The 20,871-nt window shown below is 36.0% G+C and overlaps 1 protein-coding gene and 1 pseudogene across 1 annotated transcript in view; one reads left to right on the forward strand and one right to left on the reverse strand.

Moving 5' to 3' along the window:
* The window catches only part of LOC140017018 (receptor like protein 21-like), a 132,653-nt gene extending 112,114 nt beyond the window's left edge, over positions 1-20,539 (forward strand). The window contains exon 4 of the mRNA XM_072071366.1: positions 20,275-20,539. Coding sequence (XP_071927467.1) covers positions 20,275-20,453 — 179 coding nt within the window. The 3' untranslated portion in view covers positions 20,454-20,539. The remainder of the gene's footprint in view (positions 1-20,274) is intronic.
* LOC113717691 (UDP-glycosyltransferase 83A1-like) lies at positions 293-9,678 on the reverse strand (annotated as a pseudogene).
* Positions 20,540-20,871: the final 332 nt, after the last annotated feature.

The following is a 20,871-nucleotide window of genomic DNA, read 5'->3' on the forward strand; positions in this document are numbered from 1 at the left end:
GGTAAATAGGAATTCCCACTACCATAATATATTCTTCCAACATAATGCTTAATTGCACACCAACCCTCAACTTCTTTAGTCTTAAAAATGAATTCAAAAACTTTATTGATATTCTCTTAAAATCTCCAAAATGAAGACTTGGGTTTTACATAAACAAACAAGAAAAGTAAACTTGAAATTCTAAAAAAATTTTAAAAGCAACTATTGAATTACCTGCTATAAAATGAAATGCAAAAGCATAAGTCAAAATCTTAAGGAAAAAAATATACTAAATTCTTTGATGTAGAGTGGAATCAATGCTAAATTGTATTGATAAGTGTCAGTCAAGCGTGCTCAGAGAACACATAGTTGTTCTAATCATCCTTAATCCACTTGACAAAGTTGTTGAAATTCTTGCCAGAACATCCGTCTTCTCTAAGACTAGTCATAACCTTTGCTTTTAAATCCAAGGCCCTCTCCTTGTAGCCTTTAACAGTGACTAGCTGCTCAATTTTGTTTCTTAACTTCTCCTTGTGCAATGATTCCATTTTCATCTTTTTCCAATCCTAATCCAACATTCCAATCATCACATATGTAGCTTCTATTAGTGAACTGGTCTGCAAAGTAAGGCCAACAGAGGAAAGGGACACCATTGCTTACACCTTCAACTGTAGAATTCCAACCACAATGGCCGGGGAAGCAGGCAACTGAAGGATGACTCAGGACCTGTTGTTGAGGTGCCTAACTGGATAATCTTCCTCGTCCTTGTATTCGCTCTTTGAAACCTTTTGGATATGCATTATTTGTTTATGCTATTAAATTACGCCTCACAATTTGATTTTCTCCCCGTTTCGACTTTCTCTCTCTTTGAGAGTTTCTCTCTCTAACTTTTAGACCATTTTTCTCTTCAGTGTAGGAGGGGGGAGGGGAAGACGAACAGAGTCTCAAGCTCCTTTCTATATCTCAAAAACAAAAGTTCTGAATCCAAGCACAGCATTTGTTGGATACTAAATTTGTTTAGAGGTGTTCTGGGTTCAGTGTTGGTAGGAGTAAAGTCCAGACTTCTTGGACAGTAATTGTTTGGAGTAAATACGGGTGGATAACATGATCCATTTGACTATGTAGTGGGTTACACTTTCTTGTTGGCATTAGGGTGTTGTTTATATGTCTATTCTTTTTTGTCTTCGCTTTCTGAGTTGGTCGGCTCCACTTTGATTTTTGGACAGACTTTTTATTTTCTTTTTCTACTTTCTTGATCGAGTTTCACTCTAATACAGATCTAAAGTTTTTTAGTGTCTGTTGGCCTTCCTCGCAGGTTTACCAGCTGAGCTCCTTCGTCTCCTAGAAATAGTGCTGGTTTCAACTGGGATCTGTACGGGAAGATGGCAGAATCCCTTGCAAAGGCCTTCCAAAGGTTTGAACTGTCGGCCAAGGAAACAGAGGAGATAGATCTCAGCGGAGATGACATTGAAGAAGGAATGTTGGGCTGCAAAGGAAGTCTACTTGGAAAGCTTGTGGGTGATAAAGTGGCCAATTTCACTGGAGTCAAGAACTATATAAATCATGCGTGGGGTTATCCAAGGAGGTTGAAGATAACAGAGCTGGGTCCGAACTGTTTCCAGTTCCACTTTGAAGATGAGGCCGAAAAGAAAAAGACGCTGACAGGAGGCCCTTGGATAATGGATAACCAGGTATTTGTGCTTAGAGAATGGGAGGTTGGTTGGGAAAGGGATAGTAAATTTTTCAGGTATGTATTCCTTTGGGTACAGTTATGGAATCTACCTGTTCACTGGTTGAGTAGAGCGGTGGGCTTTAAACTAGGTCAGATTTTTAAGTCTGTAAGAGAGGTGATAATTCCAGAGGTTGGGGGGAAAGGTGGAAGGCACATGAAAATTATGGCGGAAGTAGATGTAACACAACCACTGATCAGAGGCACAAAAATAAAATGTAAAGAACAAGCTGAATGGGTGGAATTTAGGTATGAATGTTGTCCGGATTTTTGCTACAACTGTGGAGTTATAGGTCACAATGACAGAGCTTGTTCTGTGCCAGGAGGAGACGGTTGTGGTCAGCGAGAGGTACAATATGGAGCTTGGATGAGGGCGGGAAATATTATGGCCTCACCTTTACAAGGAGTGAAGGAGGGTGTATCTGAGAAAGGAAAATCACAAAGGAAAAGGGAAGAAAGTACTGGACTTTTAGTGGTGAGTGAAAGAAGGGAGGGGGAAAATGTGAGTTTGAACAAGGAAAAGAACACTGAGGGTGTGAAAAAAGGGGAAAAATCTCAGATCCAAATGAGGAGGAAGAGTGGGATGCATTTTTAAAGGATCAGCAAGCACTGTCAGAAAAGGAAAACAAGGTGGTGTTACTGAATAATAGGGTAGCAAATGATAACGCCAAGGGAAGCTTTGGTAAGGGTGAGGAACCTAGGGTAGGGAGTAGTGAAAGATTAGAGTTGGTGCATGTGGAAATGGAAGTGGACAATAAGGGTGATCTAGGGGGTAGTAGTCTGGTCAGGGGAGAGACAGGGGACGAGTTAGAGATTTTACTAGGATTTCAGGAGTTACCAAGGGGGGACACCAGTGTCAAGCAGGAAGGAAAAAAAATTTGCACTAGGAAAATCAGAAGAGGAAGGATTACTCTACCGGAGAGTAAAGTCCCGGATGTAGGCAAGGACCTACGAGGGAAAAGGAAAGTAGCAGCAATTCAACAAGAGTCTCAACAAATGGAAGAGGACGTAGTGGAAACACCAAAGGCTAAGTTTCTAAAACTGGAGAGCAACATCTGCAAAGAAACTAGGGAATTGAAGGCTAACCCCCTTATGCCTCCAAGGTGTCAATGAAAGTTGCGGTGTGAAATTGTCGAGGTGCAGGAGGCCCCTTGACAATTCCCCAACTAAAGGAAGTTTTAAACTTCCACTCTCCTAATGTGGTGTTTTTAAGTGAGACAAAAAACCAAGAAAAATTTATGAGATCTGTGCAAAGGAAAATAAGTTTTGAGAAGGGGTATGTTGTTAACTCAATTGGGAAGGCAGGAGGTATGGCTTTATATTGGAACAATGGGGTGACAATTGATGAAATAAGCAACACGGACTGGTACATCTTAGCATGCATCAAGGACAAGGAAGTAAATAGCCAGTGGTGGTTGATGTGTGTACATGCTAGTACTGATAGTAATATTCGAAAAGAACAATGGAAACACATAGCTGAAAGGAAGAAGGATTGGGGTGAAGCATGGTTACTGGTTGGTGATTTTAATGATTTACAGTCAAATGGGGAGAAGTGGAGTAGGAGGGTGAGAGCTGAGAGTAGTTTCAAGGATTTCCATAGTTTCATAGGAGACAATGGATTATTAGATATAGGCTATAAAGGTTTACCTTGGACCTGGAGTAACTATTGGGAGGGGGAGGGAATAATAAAAGAGAGATTGGATAGGGGTCTATGTAGTGCTGAATGGTTGCAATGGTTTGATAGGGTGGTGTGTACTCATATTGAAAATGAAGCTTCGGATCATGCCATCTTGCTGGTAGATACAAATCCTGAGCCAACCAGGAAGAAGAGGAGATTCTACTTCGATCAAAGATGGACTAAAAATCCAGAAATGAAGGAGGTGATACAAGGGGCATGGAGGACAGTACAAACTGGATCCAGAATGTACAAAATGGTGAGGAAGATAAAGGCAGTTCAGGTAGCAATCCTGGAATGGAGGAGAAAGGTTCAAGGAAACTCAAAAGTAAAGATTAAGGAATTAAAGGAGAAACTCAAGCAAGTGAAGGAGGGACAGGAAGCTGGAATTAAAAGTCGGGTGACTGAGATTAAAAACCAGCTAAGCAAAGCATATGAGGAGGAAGAGCTGTATTGGAGCCAAAAATCACGGAGCAAATGGCTCAAGGAAGGAGATAGAAACACAGCTTATTTACATACAACTGTAAAGGCAAAGAGGAGAAGAAACACTATCAGTACGTTGGAAAAACAAGATGGGACCTGGTGCAAAACTGAGGAGGAAATTGAAGTGGAGCTTAGTCAATATTACAAGGATCTTTTGACTACAACCAACCCGGCTGATTTTGAAGAGATCCTGAATGAAATCCCATGCACTATTTCTCGACAGATGAATGAGAAGTTGATTAAACCTGTGGAGGAAAAGGACATCAGACAAGCCTTGTTTTCTATGCATCCAAACAAAGCACCAGGTCAGGATGGTATGTCCCCATTTTTTTCCCAACAATATTGGCATATTATAAAAGGGGATTTGTTGTCAACCATAAATAGTTTTTTCCATTCTGGTTGCTTGCTTAAGACTGTGAATGAAACCATCATTTCCTTAATCCCAAAGATAGAATCTCCAACTTCTGTTCTACATTATAGGCCTATCAGTTTGTGTAATGTGCTTTATAAGATTATCTCTAAAATTATTGCAAACCGTTTGAAGCATGTTCTCCAACTCTACATTAGTGATTCACAATCTGCATTTATACCAGGGAGACAAATTTTGGATAATGTTGTAGTAGCTCATGAAGTTATGAATTTCCTGAAGAATAAGAGAAAAGGAGCTACTGGCTACATGGCTATTAAGTTAGACATGTCCAAAGCGTATGATAGGGTAGAATGGATTTTTGTGGGGAGAATGATGTTGAAAATAGGTTTTTGTCCAATTTTTGTCAAATGGATTATGGCTTGTCTTTCCACAGTGATTTACTCCTTCAATTTAAATGGCCAGAAGGTTGGATATGTCAAACCTACTAGAGGCATTAGGCAAGGAGACCCTTTATCACCCTATATTTTCATCATATGTGCTGAAGGTCTTCTAGTATTATTCATAAAGCTGTGCAAGAAAAGGAGCTAACGGGTGTGAAAATTTGTAGGAACAGCCCGGTTATTTCTCACTTATTTTTTGCAGATGACTCGCTTTTGTGCTGTAAAGCAACCAAACGAGAAGCTCTAAAGGTGAAAAGCATTTTGACAAAGTATGGCAATGCATCTGGTCAGGTTGTGAATTTCGAAAAATCAGCCTTGTTCTTCAGTAAAAACACCAAAGAAAGGATGAAGCAAGCAATTAGCGAAGGCCTGGGTAATATGAAGGAAGCAGTAAATGGGACTTATTTGGGTCTACCAATGGCCATTGGAAGATCAAAGGCACAAGTGTTTGGCTTTGTTAAGAACAAAATCAGTAGCAAGTTACAAGGATGGAAACAAAGGCTTTTAAGTGAAGGGGGAAAGGAAGTGCTGATAAAGGCGGTGACAATGGCCATGCCAACATATGTAATGGCATGCTTCTGGCTCCTAAAGGGATTATGTAGAGATATTAATAGGAAAATTGCAAAGTTTTGGTGGGGTAAAGGAGAAAGAGAGGCAAGTATCCATTGGGCAAGCTGGAAGAAACTTTCAGAAGTAAAGGGAAGAGGAGGTATTGGATTCAGGGACCTAGAAGCCTTTAACACTGCCTTGCTTGCAAAACAAATTTGGAGATTTCTAACTGCTCCAAATTTGTTAGTAAGCAAGGTGATGAAGGCGAAATACATGAAGGATCCCAATTGGATGAACAAAAGTCCTCCTGGCTCTGCTTCATGGAGCTGGAAAAGTATACATAGTGCAAAAAATTTGTTGTTTGATGGATTATGGAAAAGGATAGGTGATGGAAGAACAGTAAGTATCTGGAATGATAAATGGTTAATAGGGTCCGAAGATGGTAAGGTGGAAACTGCAAAACCTGAGGGGTGCAACCTCACTTGGGTGAGTGAGTTGATTGAATATGGGAGATGGAAAACAGAAACTTTGCAGACATGGTTTGGAAACAAAGAGGCTGAGCTCATTGAACGTATTCCCACCAGTATAGGAAGGAGAAAGGACAAACTGATCTGGAAATTTTCAAAAACTAGAGCATATATGGTGAAAACAGGATATGCAATGGCAAGGCAGGAGGAAAATCAGATCAGTAGAAATGGAACACATAATGCTGAGACAAGTTGGGAAGTTAGAAAACGCACGGTGTGGAAGAATCTGTGGCATCAAAAGGTAAAGGCCAAGCTGAAACATTTCATGTGGAAATGCTTGCAAAATTGTTTACCAACAAATGAAGTAATTTTCAAAAGGATTGGACGAGGAGAGGGGAGATGTAGCTGTTGTGGTGAAGGCATGGAAACCATAGAACATTTACTCTTTTTTTGTGTGAATGCGAGGGATGTTTGGAAATTGGCACCGGTAAGGTGGGATGGATTAATGGATAAACAACACAATCTGTGGTTATGGTGGGAGGAAGCCACTCAATCTACTTCAAAGGACTGTGGACCCGAGCGAGTGAGCCTCACCATCAACCTGTTTTGGCAAATCTGGAAAGCTCACAACAGAAGAGTTTTTGACAATGAATTCCAGAACCCACCGAATACTGTCTCAAAGGCACAAGTGGAATGGTTGGAATATGAGCAAGCAAGGGTGGAAGAAATAGAGCAGAGTGATACGGACAACATCAGGGAGCATCAAACAAGAAGACAAGCATCAAGGGACGATGACGTTTGCCTGTTCACGGATGCTGCGATATCAGCAAGGATGATAAGGACGGGACAAGGAATTGTTGCAAGAAAGTGGAACGGAATGATCATGAAAGCAAAGGCAATAGTCAATCAATATAAGGAGGAACCAATGAAGGAAGAAGCTTTGGCAATTAGAAATGCAATGCTGATGGCTAAGCAGGAAGGATGGACTAAAATTAAAATCTATTCCGATAGCAATTCAGTTTTAGACCAGATACATAGAGGCAATGAGTATGTTGTTAACATTGCAACTATTCTGGAAGATGTGCAGGATTTGACAACATATTTTGAAAGGTGTAGTTTTGTGTTTATACCTAGAATAGAGAATGAAATCAGCCATGCTCTAGCTAAGTTTGCTGTACAGCTAGTGGATGATATTGAATGGGAACAAGACTTCCCAGTTTGGCTGATGGATTTAGTGAGGAAGCAAATGAGGGTAGGAGCCCCTTTTTTGTAATTAATTCTTGTACTATCAAGGGTTTATCATATATATATAACGGTTAACGTTTGTGGGAAAAAAAAATTTAAATTACGCCTCACAACCCACAGGAATGACATATTGGTGAGTTCAAGGCCTAGAGCCTGATAGGTTGCAATTTTATCAATTATTTTATTATTAATTTCCTCTATTACCTAATCCGATGTGAATTAATTATTAGATTTTACTCACTTTTCGTAATTTGCATTTATTTCAGGGAGTATAACGAAAATACCACAACCAAGGCCAATTTGGCAGTCATCGGAAAAGAATTCAAATAAAAGGCATTCAGGGGCATTTTTGAAACGAGGAGATGCGATCCATTTTGGTAATTTGGCCGAAAACAGCAAGAAAGGAAAAGGAACCAAAAAGGCCGAAGTCTTCGGGAGGCATTGAAGCCGCCACACAATAGAAAAGTAGAGTAGGACTTTTGATAGGATTTGGAGTTGCAGAGGATAAGGACTCCTTTTAGCTTTTGGAACTTTTCTTTTTTGGCTTCTTTTTTTTTACTTCCTACGCATGTCAGGGGATGGGGATTTAGCCTTTGACTTTTCCTATCATCTTTAGTTTCTTCTCTTTTCTTTTCAGTAGGAGTAGATAAGGGATGAGTTAAATCCCTTTGTCTAGTCAAGAAACAACGGATGCTTTGGGTCGTCTAAAATTGTAAGATCGATTTAATTTTATTTTTTTCTTTTATTTATTGGTATTCGCATATTCCTTGATTACAGTACTTATGATTATTTAATTAATTATTTGTCTTGGATCCAGATAATTAGTTAACTTAATAATTTATTGTCAATAGGGGCATTTAAATCCGTAATTGTTTAATTGCCTTGAAATAGTGACAACTGGCACAATTTAGATTCGTGTCAGGGGAATACGCGGGCTAATCTGAACTAACCTTGGTAGTGCGTTATTTGGTTAGAATAGGGTTCTTCTAATACTTAAGGCAATTGGGGAATTAAATCTTATGGGCGTACCTAGAATTATTTCTCAATTAGAGTAGTGATTAACGGGCGTACCTTAATCACCGACAAAGTAAGGAGGGGTTGACTGTCATCGCTTGTTTGGCAGTTATAACCTATTTATAGGTAAATAATTGAAATTGGCTTTGCATCGATGATCAATTAGGTGAACCATTGCTGAAGTTATTTCTTGGCTAGATCCTTAATTATCACTCATTTGAATTTAGTAAATTGTTATTTAATTTTTAGTAGTTTCTTAGATTTTATTTGCATTTACTTGATTGTCACCGTCTACACAAAAACACCCCCTGATTACTGTGAATTTGAAAAGAAACAGTTACACGCAGTTCCTATGGATTCGACCTTACTTACCACTATCTACAGAAATTAACTTTAGTTGAGCAGGTTTTTATTATTGCACAGGTTGACAACCTGTCAGAGCCAGTTCCTGAAACTGTGTTTGGTCAAAAACTGTGATGCTCCCAAATGCAAATAAATGACTGATTGGACTGGTTGTTTATCCAGCCACACCAAGCAATCCAAGTCTTTAGGCCAGTAGGACCCAACTGATTTTCCAAGCCGGTTGCTAGATAGAAGAGGGCCTATAGGTAACATTTCTGGGTACGAGTTGAAGACCGATGTCTCTAACTCATTACTTGAGTTGCAGATAATCCAATCAGCCAATTTTAGTGTTCTAATATTTTTTAATATAACATCAAAAATAATTCCCTGTGTGGTCGGATCACCAATACAGGCCCAAACAAAGTGTGCAGAGTCCATAGCTAATATGGTAGGTGATAACTGAACCATCTGGTTCTTCAAGACACTTCCTGCGACAAAATTTGCCACACCCAATGTCAAATTTGGCAATCACTGTTTTGGCAGTACTTTCTTTTTTGGGCTGCTAAAATTTTCTTGCATTGGTAAAATCTAATTCACTTGGATATGCTTTCAACTTTCAACCTATTTTGCAGCAACCAAATTTCACCATTCTGTTTCCTATGAGTTTGTTACTTTGCTTGCATTATAATTTCTAGCTTCATAGCTTCCAATTCTGGTCAGCTTAATATTGTTTACTGTTCCATGATTATGAGGACTTTAAGAGCTTATGCAGAAGTGTTGAAACTGTAAAAGCATTATGCTGAAAGGAGTCTTACCAGAGCTGTCTATGATTCCATCGTGAATGAGCTTTGGAATATTGAGTTCCAGAGCCAATACAGCTGCTGCTGCAGGCCAGAAGGCTACAGCCTGACTCCCATTTTCTTCGCGATCTCCAGTGCCCAACCCATGCTCTCATCAGTAATAAGGCATGTGATTTTGTGAGTTTCAGATTCATTTATCTTCTCCATTAGAGCCTCCAACTTTGCAGGCATAACACGAAAAATTGTCTTTGTTAACTTCCCCAGGTCATTTCTATCGTCCCAGGATTCCAGGCCATCTGGGATAGATACCAGATGCATCATATCTGGTACATTCCCTTCACCTGATAATGATTCAATGACTCGTTTGTGATCAAATTCCGTGTTCACAAATGTAACCTTGATACCACTCTTGACTAGGCACAAGGCAAGTTCCATTAGGAGAAGTACATGACCTTGTGCTGGATAAGGTATGGCTAGTACATGTGGAATGCCCATATTGTTTCTTCAACACTACACTGCCACTAATCTCCATATAGGTGTCCCTATTTATATGTTAAATTCATCTTTTTCTAATTAGGTAAAGCACCCATGGCACATCAAATGTCTAATGACCAATATGTGGTCAAGTTTTCCTGAGCCTGAAGGAGGCAATCCACTCCTCTCATTTATACGGTGTCCCTTGTCTTGAGTGCACCCTTCTTTGTCCTGATTTTGGTATCTGTCAAGGTTTTTCACAATCTTGGAATTGTTGCTAATCAATAATTTTAGATTGAAATAAAAACTGAAGATGGATTGCAAGGGACAGATTGAGATCGAAGACTGTTTTATTATTTTAATTTTCTCCATAATTGAAAGGTAGGTTTCAGTTTTGTAACTTCGTTACCATGATTGATATTTTGAGTTAAAGATTGTGCCTCAAGAGAATCTGAGACCAAATTCTGCTGAAACTCTTAAAAAAAACTCATGATATTTTTAAAAAGTGAATAAATTTTCTTTCTTTGAAATGTTTGGATGCATATACTTTTAATTTGAAGGGGCAGGCTTTATACCAATTTGAATGTTGTAATTAATGGAAAATCTTTAAAAAAATTTGTGTGGTCGAAACTTTTGATAGGAATGAAGACTCATATTGTACGGGGAGTTGCCATTTTTGTAAGACTTGATTGCCCCTCACTGCCTTCTAAAAATTTTGTGAGATCAAAAGTATTTTATATCTAAAGAGTGAATTTGAATAAAGAAATCTTAAAAAAAATTCTTATAAGATCAAAACTTTTTATATTTAAAGAATCAATTCTCATATTTTACGGGGAATAAACAATTTTCTAGAACTTGTCTGCTCTTTCACTGTTCTCTAGATCCGTCTATGGTCCTTAATATATTATGTGATTTTATATGATTTTCATAAAAATATTCTTTTCATCTCTTATTTTTAAAATGAAACAAATTCATCTTTAACATTTAAAATTGAATAGATAACATCTCTCAATCCAAATTTCAATATGAATCAAACCATCTAATAATCTAGTAATAAATTTCGGGGATAGAATTGATAGATTATTCGGTCAACTTCATCACATTCACATAACATTTATTGAACCAAAAAAGGAAAAAATTAAAAAATTATAACATAAAAGGCCGTTCTTTATTTTGGAATAGTAGGGTTTCTTTTTAAAAAAAAAAAATCTTTTTATATGCTATTAGAGTATACACTTACGAGTTTAGATGTTATCACACATACAAAGTTTGGTGTTTAAATTTAAATTGAAATGATGTGACAAGTATTTAGACCCATCAGTGTATAAAATGACAATGTAGGAAATATTAATCATTCTTTTTATGTAATAATTTTTTATTTTTCTTTTTTGGGTTCATTAAATTTCATGTAAATATCAAGTTGAGTTAACCAAATAATCTATCAATTATACCTCTGAAATTTGTAATTGGGTTGTTGGTGGTTGGATTCATATTAAAAGTTGACTTTAGGAATGTGATAGTTTCAGTTTTTAAATGTGAAAGATGAATTTGTTTTATTTTAACAGTGAGAAACAAAAAGAATATTTTTGTAAAAGGTAAGGGATGAAAATGATCATTTTCCTATTTAGTTTTGTCCTATTACTTTGTAATTGTGCCCCCACTGACATTTTAGGTGTCGGGTACTAGAAACTTTATATACTTAACCAGTTAACTTGTACAATGTCCACGTGGACGTATCTATAAACGACTTGATAGCAATTCTTTATTAAGAAAGCAAAATAACAGATATAATTTATTAGTTAATGATTCCTACCAGTGCAAGCCCAATACATTAAGGAGTGCAATTAGCTAGTGAGTTTTTCTATACACAAAAATTCTTCGCACTCAAACGAATTCCTTATACAATATTTGAATGAGTTGTGGTCAAAGGAGTTCGAATTTTAACCGCATAGATAGAGGCATTCTGGAAATATGGAATATTTTGTAGTTTTTTTAAAACTTTAGGTACAATTAAGAGTAGCATGTGTTTAGGTATATTTATCGAAATACCCTCATTTTGATACATTTAAAGTTTTGATTTATGAAGACATCTAGCTATTTCTGGAATGTAAAATTATTTTGCAATCATTTTTGCATGGGGTACAACTCATATAAGATTATGTGTTAGTATAATTATTGAAATGGTGTTATAGACATATTTAATTAAAGTATGGCTTTTGTTGTGCAATTAGCACATAGATATATTAATACGTTGTGTAATTAACACGTTGTTATAATTAGCCATTGGAGGATATTCCTTTGTTTAAAACAACTTATATCTACTCTTGGACGATTTTCAACTGACATTTGTAGGGACCTTTCGGGAATGGTAAAATTGTAAAAGTATTGATAAAATAAAGTGTACAAGCATATGCTACAATTAGAATGTACTATTATTAGTTTTGCCATATTTGATGATTATTGTTTTCCAAAATGTACTATTATTTGTCCAATGAAAAATTTTCTCTAACGACAGGCACTAAACACCCGCATGATACACGGGCACTCCGCCTAATATAGGATATTAATAGGGGAATTATAGGATTTTAATAGGGTCCTCCCATTCTCTTATGATAGTTATTAAAAATATATGTTGCTACTTGCTAGCTACTACTTGCTATAAATAAATTTATGCACCCACTGAATATACTATCCTAGCTCAGCCCCTGGTAACACCACCTTTAATCTTTTAATCAGCACCTTCTAATATAACACTCTGAGTAATATATTGAACAAGCAGTAGGACTAAAATATCCTTCACACTTGCAGGATTTAAGACCAAAGTAATATCGTTCACACTCTGGACTTGGAGTCATAATTTCTTCCAAAGTAAAGTGTAAGGCCCGCTACTATGCTACCATCTTTTCTTTAATTCTCGGTCCCCACAACCTGCGCTCCAATTTTGATGACTTTGCACTTCATTTCAATTTCCACAACCGAAATTGACCGAAACAGAGCATTAAAGCTCTACTTGTGAACAGGTCAAAGGATCAAATTTTTTGACCTACGTTCTGGGATTAAAGCTTTTTTAAAAATATTTTGCTAATCAATGCATAAGTACCTATTTGAATTGATGATAATTCACCGGGTTCTCCTCAACCTCTCTGTGTCCCCCTCCTCCTAATATAGAGTAAGAGTAATTGTAATATAGAATTTATTGTGTTAATAAATAAAAAAAAATTGACCAAAATAGAAATTTCTTATAAAAAAATACGAAAAACAGCAACAACTATAAATGCGCTCAAAATAATAACGCAATATAAGGACCACGATAATAAATGAGTTAATCCGTGGCGTTGCTTTCATGAATGTGAAAGAACCTCTATAGCTAATTCTGGACTTTGTTGGCACATTTCCAACCATGAACATGGGAGTATCATTGGTCAAGTTGTAACTTGTAAGACCCCCAAACGATGAATTAGTCAAATAAGACTTTTTTTTAAGCCAAATAAGACTTATTCAACCAGTTTTAGGTTTATTTAGATACATATTATTTCAAATAATATTTCGTTTGCATGTTTGTCACATCTCATCTTTTTTCAATCTAACACCTTGAAAAGGATACAATTTATACTCTCATATTCTTTTAGTCCCAAAACGCATCCCATGCTAATTTAGGGGCTCAAAATGGCATCACAGCTCAGTTGGTGCCCAAAAGAAATGGCAGAAAATTCTAGGAACATGTCCACTAGAAATTATGGAAGCAAAACTCTTAATGAAAACCAGAAAGAAGTAAAATCACATTGGTTAAGTTGATAGATGAATACAATCAATCAAATACTGCTAAGGAGCTACACAAAGCACCACCTCATTCAGCACCCTTTTTTTTTGCTGCCTCTTGACCATACTTTTTTTTTTTCTAGCATTATACTGAAATTCAACCCATAATATACCCTGACGAAAATAAACCACCCCAATCTTGAAATAATTATTTTTAATTTGACTCACTAATTTGCTTCCCATAAATTGCCCTGAAGAAAATGATTATTTCTAGTCTTGAAACTAACACATTAAGTCCTTGAGTTTGAACTTTCAAGTTAGACTTGTTGATGTATTAAGAAATTTTGTTTCGACAAGTTGGACACTTTCCATTTTTTGATGAAAATTTTTCTTCCAAACTGAGCCTGATATTGGCAGTGGCTTAGCTCAGCTCAAGCTTTGAGCAACTTGATAAAAGGCTCGAACCGAGTTTGGGCCAAAGTTATTTCACTTGAAAGTTCATTGAACTAAAAAAAAAAAAAAAAAGGTATCAGTCTTGTACTTTCGTTAATCATTATGGCCACCTGCCAATAAATTCAATCTCAGAAAAGATTACAGTTATATACTCGAGATCAATTAATGAACATGAGTCGAACCATAGGTGCTCAATTGATTTTCAGTTTAAGTTCGAGCCAAAAATTTAAGTCGAGATTGACTCGATTAAAGGTGCGTTTGATAAAACTAAAGTTTGAAATTTAAATTCATTAATTTATTGAATTGTTAAATATTAAATCTAGTACATTTGAGTGCATGTCTGATAGGTGCCGAACCTGTGCAATAATAAATACCTACTCGAGAAAAATACAGATTTTTGTATATAGCGGTGAGTAGGGTCGAATCCACAGGGATTGGGGATAATTCGTTTCTTCTAGAGTTCGAAATATGGGGGGTTTTCAATGGGAGGCAAATAAAAATGAAATAAAACAAACAAAATTCAAAACTAACTCATAAAGCACAATTTACTAAGAATAGCAATTAATAAAAGTTCTACCCAAAGGATCAACTGCTCAGGCACGGTCCAAATAAATGCTCATCGATGCAAAGATATTTCATCCATTTATTACTAGGTTGGTTATAACCATCAATAAGCTCTGACAACCAGCTCTTCCTTACTTTTTCGACAGTCAAGGTACGACCATTGACTGCTTCTCTAACCAAATAACAACCCTAGGTACGACCGTAGGAATTTAATTACCCAATTGCATTAAAGCTAGAAGAACCCAACCCTAACCAATAGACACGCTAAGAGGGTTTATTTAAGCTAGATCTTGTGTTTCCCCATCATAAAACCAATTATGGTGGTTGCCACGAGGTGTTAACTAAATGAACAATTACGGATTCTATTTAATTAACTTGGCAGTAGACTATTAAATTAAATCAAATACCCGGTCGTTGATATTCAATTAATAAAATACCCATGAACAAATAATTCAGGAAATGCACGAATAGCAATAAATTGGAAGAAATGATGAAGATTCGATTAGATCTCACAGATTTTATGGACCGCGCCCTTGCGTCAACCTTTGGGTAGATGACTAAATTAGCCGCTCCTCATCGTGTCAATCCCGCGTGATTTAATTGAATACATTCAATTGATTGCCGAAGAATTGGAAAAGCACAAGAGGAATCTCACGGAATTTAGAAGAGTCAAAAGCCAAAAGTGAAAAGGGTCTCGATTGTACAGAGCCCAGATGCAATCCGCAAAATATCCAATGTCTGGCCGCTAGCCGCAGGAGAAACAAGAGCAAAGAAAGAGCAAGGAAAAAGCGTCTGACCCTAACTTTTTAAGAAAAAGTAAAACTAAAGCTAAAAGTAGTGATGCCTCTGAATCTCCCTTTTTATTCTTTATATAGCCGCCGTCAGGAGCTTCTCAAACGTGACCCAATTGATTGAAAACAAAAGCAAAGCTAGCCTTTTGGAGTTTTTATCCCATGCTTCTGGCAGTTCATGTGGACCGGAGTCCGGCTTTCGGTAATGTCTACCTTTTAAGGCGTGGCCACGCCCTGAAATGAGAAGTCTTCTGAAAATTCACCTCAAGATATCATTTTTAATGCTAACCACCTACAATTCACACAAATATCAAATATGAGTGAAATTCCCTTTCTTAGCACCATGAATAGCCAAAATTAGAACAAGATGACAATACAAAATGTGCCAAATAACTGCTCTATCAATGTCACAGTTAGTAATAAACGACTAGTTTATCACTTAATTTTGGGAGCAAGTTTTACCTAGAAAATTCAGTGTCATTTAATTAATTCAGATATTCAATTTTGGGTTATCAAATGATTTGAATATATTAACATCTGAATCCATTAAATTTAAGTGTTGAACTGAGTTATCAAACAGGGCATAAATCTAAACTTGACTTGCTGGATGCAGTCCTCTCCACTCCATCACTTTGCTACGCAATTGGGAAAATTGTTGAATGTCATCTTAATGGTCTGACAGACAATATTATAACCTAATACTAACTTCCAAAGGAAAAGGCAAACATCTTTGTCCAGTTCATTTGTTCCCTCTTTTCTTGGCACCCCAATTTGGACGGTTAGTGCTAAATTAAGGAGTCATCTTCTGCAGGCCAGATTTACTAGACAAGAAATTTCTTATCAAAAACAGGAAACCGCAAAAATACTTAATTCACTCTTCCAAAGTAAAGGGGAAGGAAGGCAACATCTTTGTCCAGTTCATTTGTATTTCCCTCGTATTTTGCACTACAATTTGGACGGTCTAGCACTAAATCAAGGAGTCATTTTTTGTAGGCCAGATTGACTCAACAAGAAATTTCTTATCAAACAACAATAAATTCACTCGAAATTATTGATGCAACATAAGGACTTTGAATAAATATGATGTAGAAACCTCTATAGCTGCTTCTCTATGCACCAAAAATTGTACCCAAAAAAAAAAAAAATTACCGGTGCAACCAAAATCCTGGTTCTAAAATGGGCAGATAGGAAAAGAGATTAGCAAACAAAAGCACTTTGCATATATACAGGTTGAATCTTCTCCCTGTCTTGGAGAATGGAGATTAGCAAACATTTATGCCCCCACTGCATATATACCACCTTTAATCTTTTAATCAGCACCTTAGAATATAAGACTCTGAGTAATATATTGAACAAGTAGTAGGACTAAAATATCCTTCAGACTTGCAGGATTTAAGACCAAAGTAATTTCTTCCAAAGTAATATCGTTCACACTCTGGACTTGGAGTCACAATTTCTTCCAAAGTAAAGTGTAAGGTACGCTACTATGCTACCATCTTTCTTTTAATTCCTGGTCCCCATTGTCTGCATTCCAATTTTGATGACTTTGCACTTCATTTCAATTTCCACAGCCCAAATTGACTGAAATAGAGCTTTAAAGCTGTACTTGGGTATCAATCAAAGGATCAAATCTTTTAGCCTACATTCTAATATCCACACTTATCTAAAAATATTTAGTCATCCAGTGCGTAGGCACCCGTCTGGACCGTTGTGATTCACCGGGTTCTCCTCGACCTCTGTAGGTCGCTCTCCCCATCGTGTAGAGTAGGAGTAATTATAATATAGAATTATCATATTGACAAATAAAAAAAATTGACCAAAATAGAAATTTCTTATAAAAAAAACATGAAAAACAGCAACAACTATAAATGCACTCAAAATAATAACGCAATATAAGGACCATGATAATAAATGAGTTAATCCGTGGCGTTGCTTTCATGAATGTGGAAAAACCTCTATAGCTAATTCTGGATTTCGTTGGCACATTTCCAACCATGAACATGGGAGTATCATTGGTCAAGTTGTAACTTGTAAGACCCCCAAACGATGAATTAGTCAAATAAGACTTTTTTTTAGCCAAATAAGACTGATTCAACCAGTTTTAGGTTTATTTAGATACTATGTTATTTCAAATAATATTTCGCTTGCATCATAAACATATTTTCTAACTCACCTTTTTATATTTCGAATCATCTTTTTATTTCACATACATCACATCACATCACAAAAAGTACTACAGTAATTATTTCAAATAACACTCTATCCAAACAAAATGTTTTTCTTTTTTTGGTAAAAACTAGTGAATTATGTAATATTTCTGTGGGACATAGCATTTGCTACATCACTGATTGTGACTCTAAAGAAAAATCGACGAAATGTCATATTTTATCACTATGTCTCCAATATCTCTTCTAAGTTTAGTCCATGAGAAAGTAATGGATTATTCTCGGTCATTTTGCTTATGTTAATTTTTCAATTAGAAAAATTACGTGTTTTTTATTAATCTCTTATTTTTGCAACGATACAATTGGAGTGTCTTCCATTCAAAATAAACTTTCTTTTATCCCAAAATCCATCTCGCATCACATTTTTGTGTCATTTGCATGCTAATTTCAAAGGACAACAAAGGCATCACATTTCATTCCTGCTGAAATTTCAGCATAAAAATTCTAGTCAATAAAATATAATAGAAGAATCCCTTAATGAATCAAAATCATGCACATTAACTTGATAGATGAAAATAATGAATCAAATACTAGGAAGTAGCCACCAAGAAAACACGCTCAATATTTGTCTACTGCCCCCTGACCAGTCTTGAAACATACTTTAAGTTCGAGCTATTACAGCCACCGATTTGAACATTTAAATCAGACTCACTGGACTATTCTTTTAAGTCAATGTCTATCGATGACTATTGAGAGAGGCTTGTGGGTTCCCGTTGGTTAGGCTTTCTATTTCCTAAATTAGACTAAAATAAATTATACAAATACTATCGTTACGATTAAAAAAAAATGTCAATGTCTACTCCACTAAAGCGGGCCAAATTAAGTTCCACTGACCAGGCTTTTTTTGCAACTTTAAAGATTTTTTTTTTTTGAGCATGCAACTTTAAAGACTTAAACCTGAGTTGACTCGTTGAGGATACAGGATTATAAATTATCCTGCCTTCCATTTTCATTACAACACTTTCCATCACTAATTCTCCATACTGAAATCATGCGCCGTCATTCCATTCTGATTGCCTCATGGGCTCTCGTTGTATCAATAATACTCAATGGAAGACAACTTTGCTCAGGTTGCTTTTTAGAAGAAAAACATGCTCTCTTGGACTTCAAAGCTTCCTTAAATGTGACTACAAATGCTCATCTTATCCTTTCTTCGTGGACTGGAAAAGAAGGTGACGGAGCAAATGATGATTGCTGCACCTGGGAACGGGTCAAGTGTAGTAATATTACTGGGAGAATTGTTGAACTCCACCTTAGTTTTTTGCGAGAGAATATGTATGAGGATTGGACCGATTGGTATGTAAACATTAGCACTTTCATACCTCTGAAGGACCTGCGAACTCTAAACTTGAGTCATAATTACTTCAATGGTGAAGTGACAGGTAGCTACCCTTCCATCTTTTTCTCAAATCGTTGGTTTTCTTTAGTGTTGTAGTCGTTTATAATTTGAAGTTTCTTGTTCTTGGTATCTACTGTATTGATATTCTCACCATCTCATGAAAGAGTTCTCCCACAATAATTAAGAAGATTTTTTTGAACGTTAATATATTTAAACTTGACGTGGTACAAATGTTAGATATAGTAAGTGCAGTTGGTGATGTATTGCTTGAGAATCCCATATTGATTGCAAAGCTACAAGAAGATGAAAATTCATACATCTTAGTTTGTACCAAACCAATTGGAGGGATCTTTATATTCCTAATGATTAGATTGACTCTGTTAATCTTGGAGGCAAACTTTTTGAGTTTTGAGATGTTAGTATGAACAATGAATGGCTTGGTTCGACGAGTGAACGATTGAACTGGAGCAATTTTGATTAAAGGGTTTAGTTCTTTGTATTAGTCAAAGTTGGTCAACCCTAGACTTCCAAGAAAGCCCCCGTCATCTTAAACTTCTTTCGTTGTTAATTCAATCTTTGAATCACCTCTCAACCAATCATCCCATTCTTCATCACTGCAAGAAAATCCTTTAATTTTCCCCAACAATAATTGAATCTTGGCCTAAACCACATACACCATGTTGAATCTTTTCCTTCTTTGTACTTTGCAATTTACTAATTTTCCAGAGTAAAATATAAAATTTAATCTTGTATATGTTTTGATTTTGCTAAGCTTCTTCATCATCTTTTTTTCTTTCGTTCTAGCCTTACTTTTAGCATTCTTGTCCGCAGCTTGAGGCAAGTTTTTCATATTTCTTCATCTTTTTTCTCAGCCTTATTTCTTATAATTTCTCTTCATCTGCGTGTATTATAATTGTAGAAGACTCAAAATCCCATACAAACTGACGATAGTTTAATTAAACTATTTTGCATTAAATTAGTTTGTGTAATGTACAACAATTTTACCACTTACATCATTTTACTTTGAAAACAAAAACGAAAAGCAAACATTTATATCTTTGCCGACATGGAAAGTATAAAAGTGTAAAAAATTTAAATCTTACATCATTTTATTTAGAGTCAAATATCGAAAACCTCTTTTGGTAGAAGGAATAGATCAGCTCCCTTTGGATGATGCTGCCGGCAAGAACCATGGTGGACCGCTGCAAAGCTCTAATAAGTGTTTCTTTTGCCAGAAATCAGCAGGGAAGAAGAAGCTTTGTTATGAAATTTAATTTTTGCGATGATGTCATTTTGGAATTATATTTTGAAACCAAATTTTGTCTATAATTTATTTATGGCATGGTTCAAAGGTCGATTTGATTATTTCATCATTGTTTTTTTTATTAAAAACTTTAATTATGCTCGATTATTAAATTTAATAAAAAAAAAAGCTAACAGTTTCGCTATGATCCAAAATCATGCAGGTTAAATTGTACTTTTTCAAATTATAAGGAGGAAATGTGTATATTGGATTAGCCAAAGGGGTTTCTTTGGTATTTAGTCCGTTTATTAGAATCTGACTCGTGCTTTGCAGGCTGCAGGAATTGGGCTAAATTGCAAAATCTCAAGTCCTTATACCTCGATTGGAACAAATTCAACAACAGTATAATTCCATGTATAACTGCAATTACTGAACTTAAAAGGCTGTCTCTCAGTTATCTGGATTTAGAGGGATCGTTTCCTATAGAAGGTATATTCACTTGCTATCTATAATTCTTATAGGAGACTTTCTTTAACCTTTTTACACAATTTTCTTTGACTTTGCGTCTGTTCTATTTTTGCTTTTCTACTTCATTTGTTTTGGGTCCTGTTCAGCACATAAAAATTAATGAATATCTAAACTTAGAATGATTCAGCATTATTTATTTGTAATCTATTTCAATTAATAGCTCTTAAATGTGAACTTTATTGATGTGGAGCAAATTACAAAGCATCTTATATGTTTTTCCTTTTACCTTCGCAAGCATGGGATTAGAGGGTAACTTAATTCACATATCCAAAGTTTGTTTACATTTTAACAATTGGCTATGGACTTAAGAAAGAAAACAAAGGGCAAAATATATTTTAGATATTTTACATTTTTGTACATAACCTCTTTATGGTTTCAAAAACTATACATAACACCTTCATG

This window comes from Coffea arabica, chromosome 11c (assembly GCF_036785885.1).
Source record: "Coffea arabica cultivar ET-39 chromosome 11c, Coffea Arabica ET-39 HiFi, whole genome shotgun sequence".
Taxonomy (NCBI): Eukaryota; Viridiplantae; Streptophyta; class Magnoliopsida; order Gentianales; family Rubiaceae; genus Coffea; species Coffea arabica.